This window comes from Orycteropus afer, unplaced genomic scaffold (genome assembly GCF_000298275.1).
Source record: "Orycteropus afer afer isolate SDZICR_OR568_19922 unplaced genomic scaffold, OryAfe1.0 scaffold00042, whole genome shotgun sequence".
NCBI lineage: Eukaryota > Metazoa > Chordata > Mammalia > Tubulidentata > Orycteropodidae > Orycteropus > Orycteropus afer.
Window position 1 is genome coordinate 12,581,542 of NW_006921629.1, and position 11,068 is coordinate 12,592,609.

Below are 11,068 nucleotides of genomic sequence, written 5' to 3' on the forward strand. Positions count from 1 at the left end.
GGTTTTCATTTGCTAATTTTCAGAAGTAGATTGCCAGGCCTTTCTTCTTAGTCTGTCTTAATATGGAAACTCTGCTGAACCAGTCCACCATGCTGGTATTGGAAATACCAGTGGCATAGCATCCAGCATCACAGCAACACACAATCTACAACAGTAGGACAAACTGACAGACAGATGGAAGCTAGTTCTTATTGAAACCAAACTCACTGCCATCGAGTTGATTCCAACTCATAGTGACCCACTTTGGGTTTCTGAGGCTATAAATCTTTGCAGAAGTAGAGTACCCCATCTTCCTTCCACTGAGAGACTGAGGGGTTTGAACTGCTGACCTTCTGGTTAACAGACAAACAAAAATAATGATTTGCAAAATTGGGGTGGGGTGTGGTTAATGTCTATATCTTTTATTAAACTGCAAAAACTCCAAAAGAGCAAGTACAATGTTTACCTAATTCTTTGTAGTACTCATAGCACTTAGAACAATGTTTGACACATAGGAAGAACTCCACAGATTTTGTTGAGTAAATGAAAGCTGATCCAGTGAGTGCAAAACCATCTGCAAAGGCTTCCTTGGGGTAATGGGTTGGTTGTTTTGCCCCACAAGGGTGATCAATGTCGTATGTGCTCTAATGCTCCTGAGATGGGCACAGGAGACCACAGAGGAGACGACTGGGTCAGGAATGGTGGAGTGTGTTATATATAGTCACTTCTCTGATACGAGGGTAAGTGAAAAGGAGCTATAGGGGAATCCCTGCATCCTGAGAGTCCCATGGTGATGCCCAAGGCCGCAGTGCTGGGAGGGGGGCTTACCAGTCATAAATGCACCAGGACAGCTGGGCCAGGGAATGTCCAAAAGGTCTGTGTTTTCATAACCCACAAGGCAGAGTCTGAAGAAAACTGCTTAAGAGACTCTCAAAGTTTTTTAAATATTTCTGCATGCCCCATATGTACTGTCCTCGAGCAGCTCATAATCTAACAATAGAGATTCTGTTTATATCTCTCACCCCAGTACACACAAAAACCTAGTCCAGAGCCAGGCACATAGTAAAAAATATCAACCAGTTGCTGTTGAGTCAATTTGACTCATGATGACCCCATGTGTTTCAGAGTAGGTCTGAACTCCATAGGGTTTTCAAGGCTATATGACCTTCTGGAAACACATTGTCAGACCCTTCTCCCAAGGAGCTTCAGAGTGGGTCTGAATCTTCAACCTTTCAGTTAGTAGTTGAGCACATAACCATCTGTGTCACCCCAGAACTCTTCAGGTCCCCACAAAATTGACATCTGCTCAGATTGGCCAAGAGATAGAACAGGGACTTGATGAGTAAACAGTCAACCAAGACACTGGACTTCCACCATCTTGAAACAGCTAAGAAATCTCCAGGAAATGGAGAGAGGTCCCTGAGCAGAGTTTTTATTGCTTTGGGGGGAGGCGGTGTCAGGGCAGGGGAAGGGATTCAGAGTTCAGGTAGCAGCCATCTAAATACCCAACAACAGATGAATGGATAAACAAACTGTGGTCCATACAATGGAATACTACTCAGCCAATAACAGTAACAAATCTTGACACATGCTACAATACGGATGGAGCTGGAAGACATAATGCTGAGTGGAATATGTCAATCACAAAAGGCCAAATATTGTATGACCTCCTTTATATAAAAAAAGAGAGAGAGAAGAAAAGGAAGATACACGGAGACAAAAGTTTATTAGTGGTTTCCAGGGGCAGGACCATGGGGGGAAGGGAGCCTTAATTGTGATAGAAAAATTGCATTGATTAAGGACACGGTGGCCCAGCCGATTATTGTAGTTGCTGTCCATAAGTTGTTCACCTGTAAAAAGTTGAACTGGCCATGTTCAGGCCTCATAGATGCAGATAAATCTATGGGTTTAGTGGTCAAATGTTGAAGATGTTTCCATCTGATGGCTTCTGTTTTCACTATAAAGTAGGGAATAAACCAACTGCAGCAACTGAAAGGGAAGTGGTGAAGTGACAGGGTTAATACTTATGATAGTTTTGAAATATGGAAAATAGAACAGAGAAGTGATGAGGGAAATAGAAGACCCTCTGGGCAATACTAAAGGTTGTTATAAAGATTAGATTAAATAATTTATGTAATGTACATGGCATATAGTAGGCACTCAATGAATATTTATCTCCTCCCCTCCTTTCCCCACCTTTAATGGAAGAAACTGTCTGTTCATCATACTGGATGTTCAATTCTTATTGACTTGGTTCTGAATCCTCACACATAGTAGGTGAGACAAGTTTTCATAAAATTGGACTGAATTCCTTCCTTTCTATAGAATTTGCTGTTACTATCAGAGTGGTGAGGGGAGCTGTGGTGTCATAGTGCCTAAGACATTTGACTGCTAATCAGAAGGCTGGAGGTTCAAACCCATCAGCCACTACTTGGAAGGAAGATTGGGTGATCTACTTCCGTAGAGATACCACCTCAGAAGCCCAAGGAGGGGTTGCTATGAGTCTGATCTGACTCGACTGCAATGAGTTTGGTTTGTTTTTTTTGTTTGTTTGTTTTTTTTTTGTATCAGAGTGGTAATCTGGTGCAGAAAGAAAAGATGGTAACAAGAGCACTAGGCTAACTTAACTTCATGGCCAGAAGAAAGCTTTGTGGCCTTCACCTCTCCCTTACTCTCTCTCTCTGAGTCTCAAATTCCTTATCTATTATATGGGGATATGTTGTTGTTTGTTGTTGTTATGTGCCATCGAGTCAGACCCGACCATAGTGACCCCTCCTTGGGTTTCCAAGGCAGTATCAATACGGAAGTAGATTGCCCCATCTTCCTTCCGAGGAGTGGCTGGTGGGTTTGAACCGCCAGCCTTCTGGTTAGCAGTCAAGTGCCTTAGCCACTATGTTACCAGAGCTCCCAAATGGGGATATAATACTCATCAAATCTATGTTATTGTGTTATGGAGATAAGCAACAGCAATCAATCATGGGAAAACAGAAGGGCAGTGTTTGCACAGAGAGATGGGAGGGCAGGAATGCATAAGAAAGAAGGATATAGGGAAGAGGTAACTACAGGGAGTGAGTGGGCAGAGAGTTGTTACATTGTGGGGAATTGCAGTCAATGTCATGAAACAAAATGTGTATGAACTGCTGTATGGAAAATGGGTTTGCTCTGTAAACTGTCACCCAAATCACAATAAAATTTAAAAAAAAAAAAAAAATTCATGCTCATTGATCCCTCCTACTCCCAGAAATAAATCCTACAACAAGGGATTCCACTCCTTTCCTATCAGTTCACCCAGAATGCTCCCATGGATGGCACATTCCAGGATTATGAGCTGGAAATCTATTTAAGCAAGGATGTGAATCTTATCTAACTCCAATGTCTTTGCCACTCAAGAAAACACATTCAAGTGAAGCTAATTATTTATTATGGGTATCTTTTAAATTAAGTAAATATTTAATCAAAGGTAGTATATTTTCTAATTTATTTAGTAATTTACTAATAAATTATTTGCAAGTTCTGCAACATATCAAGACACAGCCAAGTACGAAGGCACTCAAGTTGAGAACTACCATCCTCATGACATACCTCAAAAGAACAAAAAGAATGCATACACATGTGATTAGGCTTTCATATCTATTCTCTCATTGCTTCCTCCAGAAGGTCCTATGACATAAGCACCAGGGATTTATACCTTCTGGTCTCCAGATGGAGTCGTGAGTTTGTAGGCTGTGCGTGACATGCAAAATTGAGAGCCAGCAGGGAGTGATGACAGGGTACTGTATGGGGGTAATATGAACCTCTAACATTTCCTAGCTATGAGTGCCTGGGCACTTTACTCAACTCCCTTGCTGCTTTCAGAATTGCTGAGTGGTTCAAATGGGATACTGGACATGAATGCACTGTAGGAAGCTGCCATACATGGCAGAATGCTGATGGTGTCCCTGAGCCAGGAGCGGCCCTTTCCTTATCCACTTCCTGCAAAGCAACACAAGAATTTCTAGTTGGTCTTCATATATGCACACCTAAGACAAGGATGGGAGCTCTGGTGGCATAGTGCCTAAGGCATTTGACTGCTAACCAGAAGGCTAGTGGTTCAAATCCACCAGCCCAGTCCTTGGAAGGAAGATTGGGCAATCCACTTCCATAGAGATACCACCTCAGAAACCCAAGGAGGGGTGGCTATGAGTCAGAACCAACTCGACGGCAGTGAGTTTGGTTTGTTATTCATTTAAGACAGGGATAAAACATGACCATAAAAAGGCAAAATAAATATTTATTAGAAATAAATTTTTTTTAAAAAAAAAGACATTTCAAAACAATCAAAATTTTCTTACTCTTCTTATGATTTCTTTCTTGAAATAGTTTCAAGCACACACACAACACTAAGAACAAGTGTGTAAATTAGAGTTTACAAGGATCAAGTACATTCAATGAAAATGAGGTGATAATTCTGGGTTTGGGATCAAGATCACAGTAAACACATGTAAATCAATGCAGAAATCAAGTATGCCTTATAGGCCTGGTTGATGGCCCATCTACCTGGACCCTGCCCAGAACAAAAGGACATGTCACCCAGGCCTTGAGGAAGGAAAGGAATGTTAATAACACTGAGCTCTCTTGGGCAGGTGCCTTCTAAGAGCTTAATGACTTCACAGTATGACCTCACACACCTCCTCCCACACCCCAGGGATGAAAGTAAGCATCATTTTTATTCCAAACAGATACATTTCATAATGTCGAGAATTATTCCTGAGGCAGACTTTAGCTAAAAGAAATTTTCCAGCCAAAAACAGTATCTGAGCTTGGGAGATCCTATCCCTGTAAAACACCATCCCCTTAAATTATTTAAATGTAAATCATAAACTTTTAAGATGTCCCAGTATGTCCATGGATTAATGTGGCATGGTGTGTGTGTGTGGTTTTGTGCACACTTGAGTTTTAAAACCATCATAGGGATAATAAGGACTCTTTGGACGGTCAACATGAGTCACCTGAGCGAAAAGTCCTAGCCTCCCCGTGGCATATGCCAATCATAAAGATGCACACAGATTTACTGAATAACCGCGCTTTCAAAAAAGAAATGCATGGCACAGGGGGTCCAGGAATCAGGATACTCTGGCTTCAATAACCTCTGATAGGACTTCCTACTTTTCAGTGACTTTGAGCAAGTGTACTTTTCTTTCTGCTCTTTGTCTTTGGGCATGAAGTGAGGGCACTCGTCCTTTCTGGCTCTGATATCCTTCGACTCATTGCTTCACTTCGCCTTGGTAAACCTGCCTAGGTTCAGACCATCTAGGCTCAAAGCCCTTTGGAGATGTCTCTCCTGGGAAGAATATCCAGTTCAGAAATAGTCCTGCCAAAAAATTCCATCCAGATCCCCAGAGAGGAGGAGCACGGCCTAATGTGTGAGAAGACAAAGACCCACGTACTGATTGCTATTTGCTAAACCTCCTGGCTTTCGTCCAAATACAAAATGGAGAGCTATACGGCTTTATCCATTCATATCTGAGTCAAAGCAATTCTGGAACTCTCAGCTCCAAAATGTGGAGTGTGATGCCATTGATCCTAACTTGCCCTTCGACCCAGGACATCTATACAACATAAAATCAGGTAGGTAAGTCCAGACAGCGGACACTGATTCCTGGATTCTCTGAGTTAACCAGGACCATAAAAGGCATCCAGTTATGATCCTCAACAATATCTCAAATAAGTGTTCAACCAGCTTCTGCTTAAACATCTCCAATATCTGGAGCAGCTGCTGAATTGAGCTCAAACAAAACCTTGCTCCCTGAAATCTCTAGCCTCTGGTACTGATTCTGCCTATCTGGAACACATCTGCTCCCCCTGCCTCCATGACCCCAAATCTTCTCTTTCCAGATGGCACGTCCCTAGCCCCTTCTACCTTGGTCGCATCTAAAGTTGGTCTACCCACTACAGTTTACAGCACTAGGTAGCTCTGTAGGTCAGCTGGGAGTGTAGGGAGCTGCAGCCCTTACCCACCCCAGTTCTCCCTAGTGGAGCAGGGAAGTGGAGTCTCTTACACATAGCCCCATCAGAGGCATGAAGGCCAACTTTCTACACATCCAGCTAATCTGGCACACAGAGGGCCCAGAGCAGGGAAACGGACCCTGAGTGAACTGCTTGGCCTTGACTCCTCAGTTCGCCCCAGGTCAGATGAGCCACCCAACGGCCAAGTGTCTCAAGGGCAAATTTATTTTTGTGCCATTAAAAATTAAGAATTATGGTCAATATCTTTATAATTCCACCTCAACAATGCTCACATGAATCCTTTCACTGGATAACTCAGGCAGAGTGGATTTTCTGGCTGTTTAGGCTCCAGTTATTTAGAAAATTGGTTCAACTCTCCACATCATCTCTGCCCTCAAACTGACCCTGTTTAATATCTGGGAGGTGGGAAGGAAAAAAAGGATGAGGATCCAAAAACAAGCCCCAAGTGTTGGCAGACACTCCTCTCTCATAAGCTTCCCCTTTCAGCTTCAAAATTCACAGTTAACAAACAAACAAACAAAAAAGTCGTATCAGAGCATTTTGGGTATTTTGTTAAATTCCCTCAATGAGAAGTACTGATATATAATAGTAACCTCTGGGATTTAAAACCATATAAATAGATTAGTTGCTATTCCTGTTTCAGGCGTGCACTACTACAAGACTGGGACAAGGAACAGAGCCAAGCCCTTTCACCCAGATCACAGAGCCCCTATGGGAACTTCTTGGCATTTCCCCATGTGGACTTTTGTGTGTGTAAAGAAAAGCTTCTTGTCCTTGTGGTGGCCAACCTGAGGCCAAGTATATAATACCTACATCCAGCCCCAAAATCTATTTCTCAACTTTTAAAAAGCACATACTTCATCTGAAGTAATTTTCATTCAAAACTGAAATGTCTTTTCTATACTGAAAATAAAAACTCTGTTAATCAAGCTACTAAAAATGTCTCTCACTGTGAGACAGTTTGAGCCTTGGGGTACCAAGAGCACTCTCCCTTTCACTCTGAGGGTGGCTCCCTGTTCCCTGAAGATTCCGGAAGGGCATTTCCATAGCTCACTCCTCTCATCCCCATGGGTGTTCTGCTTAGCTCAGCTCCCCTAAAATTCTGGCATGGGATTAAGAGTCTCCCACAAATTAAGATGACCCAGTCACAAGAGGGGAGAAATGTGAGCTGGAGTGGAGGTGGGTTGTCAGAGATTCCAGGAGGAAAGCCTTCTCTCTCTGCCCCTCAGACCCCCAACCCCTTTCCTAGCCAAGCTGACCTGCTTGGTGAAACCAGGAGCCTCACCCAGGGCTTCAGGAGACTCCCAGACCCAGGGTTGTTGGCCATCGGTTATACAGACTCTTTACAGAGCAACAAATCCACGGTGTTTTCCATTCAGACAAACTGACACCTGCCTCTTAGCTCAGTTCAGTCACCCACTTAGCACGAGGGTTGGCTCAGCTCCCAGGCAGGTAGAGCTAGGCTCCCTTCATTCAACACAGAGTCCAGGACACAGCCTGAGGCATCAGACAGCTCACGTTCACATCAGCCCTGGGTTCTGCTTCTATACCGACGTTTCTGGAAATTCATCTATTTCATCAAATGCATTGAGAGTGGTTTTGCTGTTGCTCCTGGATGAATTTTGAATTTTGTTGAAATCTGCTATTAAAAAGAAAAAAAAATGCTAGGAATACAGCACTCTACACTGGATGATTTCATGTCTTAGGCGCACATCTGATTTTTAGATATTATCCCAACTAGGTTATAAAAAGTCAGAGCTGGAAGGGCCTTAGAACCAATTGAATTCAGCACTCTCATTTTACAGCTGGAGAAACAGGGCCCTTGGGCTTGATTTGCCCAAGGTCGCTCAGTCAGACAAGTGTGGTCCGCACATTGCCTCACAGCATCAGTACCTGTCCGTCTCACGGGTCCCGGGTCTTCATTAAGGAAGGAGACATGCGTTTTCCATTCCGTCCACTTCACCTCATTGATCCTGTGAATGTGATCATTATTTCCATTACTTCACAAGTGCACCTCATTAAATGCAAACAAATAGCACCATGTTGGGGTTATCCTATTTCCAGAACTGGTTACCCAGTTCCCCGTCTACCCAACCCAGGGGTCCAGAGCACTCCTGCCTCACAGAGTCAAGTCAGCATGGTTAGGGTTTGAAAGCTGCCCAAGCTCCCATTTTCCCAGGTCTCAAGGGATCAACTTTCCACCCAGATTATGGTGCTCGGAACGGCTGTAAGTTGCTCAGAGAGGCATAAAGGGCACATCATCAGACACCAGCAGCTGGGCCTGTGTAGCCAGAGGGGGCCTGCAAGGAAGCAAGGAAGGAGTAGGGCAAGCTGGCCTAGCTAAGGCTGTATGAGCGAAACTTACGGAAGTTTCCATAGGGTGAGTCTGCACTAAAAGGAAGTCGATGTTCAAACCAGAAGCCTGGGTGGTACAAGCGGTTTGCAATTGGCTGCTAACCTAAAGGTTGACTGTTCGAACCCGCACAGTGGTGCTGCTAAAGAAAGGCCTGGGGACTGCTTTCATAAAGATTACAGTCAAGAGAACCGTATGGAGCACTTCTACTCTGTAGCACATGAGGTCACCATGAATCAGAATTAACTCAATGGCAGCTAACAATAGGGTCCATACCACAATAAGTGTTACATGAGCCTTATGATGCCGTGAATTACTTAATAGAGCCCTTCTAGTCATGGTCTCTGTGACTCCCACAAAATGGGACCATGCAAATGTGAGGTGCTTGGAGCCCAGCAAGGGGATTAGATAGCATGCAAATAATGTAAATAAGGTACATAACCCTTTATGTGGGTGGGACCATGGAAATAAGGTGTCTGGAACCCTAACATGGGGATTGGTCAGTTTTGCCATTTGCTAGGCTTAACATGAGCCATTCCAGAGGTGGAAAGGAGGATCTCACTACCATCAAACAAGAAGAGCCAGGAATGGAGCATGCCCTTTGGACCCGAGATCCCTGCACTGAACCTTCTTGACCTTGGAGACAGAGAGCTATGACACTTTGCTGAGATGGTAAGAAATAGCAAGAAGCAGTGACAGAGAAGCAAAGGCCAGAGAGAAGTGTGCCTGAGGCACAGCTGAGAAGAAGCTGTCCTGATTGAAGAGCTGTATCCTGACCTGTTTCAGATCCTGAATTATAACCTGTTACTTCCCTAATAAACCCCATAATCATGAGTATTGTCTGTGGTTCTGTGTGGGCATCACAACGGATTATCAAACCCAGCAGAGAAATAGAGAGTGACATAGGGGGGACAGTTGGTGTCAGAATTGGTAAAAAGGTTGGAGAGTGGTGGCATGTCTGCCCTCTGCCTCACAGCAATCAGCTTTGCTGCTGCTGCTGCTGTCTCCTCTGTGAAGCTAGGAAGGTCAGATGCTGATGTCCCCATGCCCTTTTAGCAGGCCCATGCAGGTTAGACAGCAGGACAAGAGTGCCAGGTTGGCAAATCTTTTCTAAACCAACTGGGCAGAGAGGAAAACTGCTGGTGGCAAAGTACCCTTCCCTCCCACTGCTGAAGCTGGGGTGCCCTCATCCAGCAACCCCACGAAAGCAAACTCTATCTTGTGAAGAAACCAGGACAGATAGTGGCTGTGGTTATGGCAAGTGACAGCACTGTTTCTCTACCCTCCCACTCACTGGCTCTTCTCTCTTTACCTACCCCAAAGAGTACCCCCAAAGGGCCCTTCTCCTTATTACCGCAAGCATAGTCGGAAATCTTCCTCTGCTACTTTACACAACTCTCCCATCCGGAATCTGCTTCTCAGCCATTCTGGTAACATTTTTTCAAACTCCAAGATCGTCCTGGCTCTCTGCGGAAATAAGCAAGCCAAAGCATGTTGCCAAGGAGCTCTGCTGGTGATTAAGGCATTTGGTTACTAACCAAAAGATCAGTGGTTTGAACCCACCAACTGCTCCAAGGGAGAAACATGAGGCAGTCTGCTTCTATAAAGATTTACAGTCTTGGAAACCTTGTGAGGCAGTTCTACTCTGTCTTACAGGGTCACTATGAGTTGGAAGTGACTTGATGACAGTGGGTTTGGTTTTTTGGGTTAAGCTTGTTGCTGAGGAGCCATGACTTACTGCTAGCCCAGGAAGCACAGCTCTGAATGAGTGCATGCACACAGAAATGTGTCCACACACATGTGCATGCATACACACACAGCCAAATAGCCTACTCCATCCCCATTGGTTGCTTAATGCATAGATCTTGAGTGTTCAGCTAATCAACAGAATTCAAAAATGAAAAAGCACAAAGTTTGAGAAAGATGTTCAAATCATTTAAAATATAACCTAAGTTGTCTATGCAAAAGGGAATATCCCAAGGCCATATATAACTTTGACAGATGATATTTCTACATACATATTTGTATGTAGAAATATTTGTATGTGCTGTAAGAATGTCCATATATATAATAGAACTAAAGGGGCAAAGTTATGATAACTTCTTAGCCACAGCCAAACACCTGAGGGAGTGAGTCACTGGGCCCATGAGCTCAGGACTACAGTCGTAGTTGCTTGAGGACATCAAGCTCAATTGGCATCATATACTACAAAAATACATTTTTCTATATCCTGCTTTGGTGAGTAGTGACTGGAGTCTTAAAAGCTTGCCAGAAGTCAAAATTTAATAATTGGTCTCTCCTCAACTGAAGAAAAGAAGAACAAAGAAAACCAAAGACACATGGAAACAATTAGTCCAAGGGACTAGTGGACCATGTGAACTTCAGTCTATATGATCTTCAGACCAGAAGAACTAGAGATCCCAGCTACCACTGTCAACTGCTCAGAAAGGGATCAGTGTAGGAGATCCTGGAGAGAGTGGGAGAAAAATGTGGAACAAAACTCAAAACCATAAAAAAAAAAAAGACTAGGCTTACTGGTCTGATAGAGACTGGTGAAACCCCCAAGACTATGGCCCCTGGTCACCTTTCAGGCCAGGAACTAAACTCATTCCCGTGACTTTCAGCCAAACAATAGACAGGTGTAGAAGGTGAACATTTACACCAGGTAAGTACACTCCTGAGAACAATCAACCATGGGCGCTCAGAAGGGCAGTATGTGCACAGGGAGAT

At 43.9% G+C, this 11,068-nt stretch overlaps 1 protein-coding gene across 1 annotated transcript in view; it reads right to left on the reverse strand.

Annotated features, from left to right (window-relative positions):
- Positions 1-7,529: 7,529 nt before the first annotated feature.
- Positions 7,530-11,068, reverse strand: part of TRPV3 (transient receptor potential cation channel subfamily V member 3) — a 35,253-nt gene continuing 31,714 nt past the window's right edge. The window contains exons 15-17 of the mRNA XM_007937475.1: positions 9,693-9,805; positions 7,879-7,958; positions 7,530-7,624 (exon numbers count right to left, since the gene is read on the reverse strand). Coding sequence (XP_007935666.1) covers positions 7,530-7,624; positions 7,879-7,958; positions 9,693-9,805 — 288 coding nt within the window. The remainder of the gene's footprint in view (positions 7,625-7,878; positions 7,959-9,692; positions 9,806-11,068) is intronic.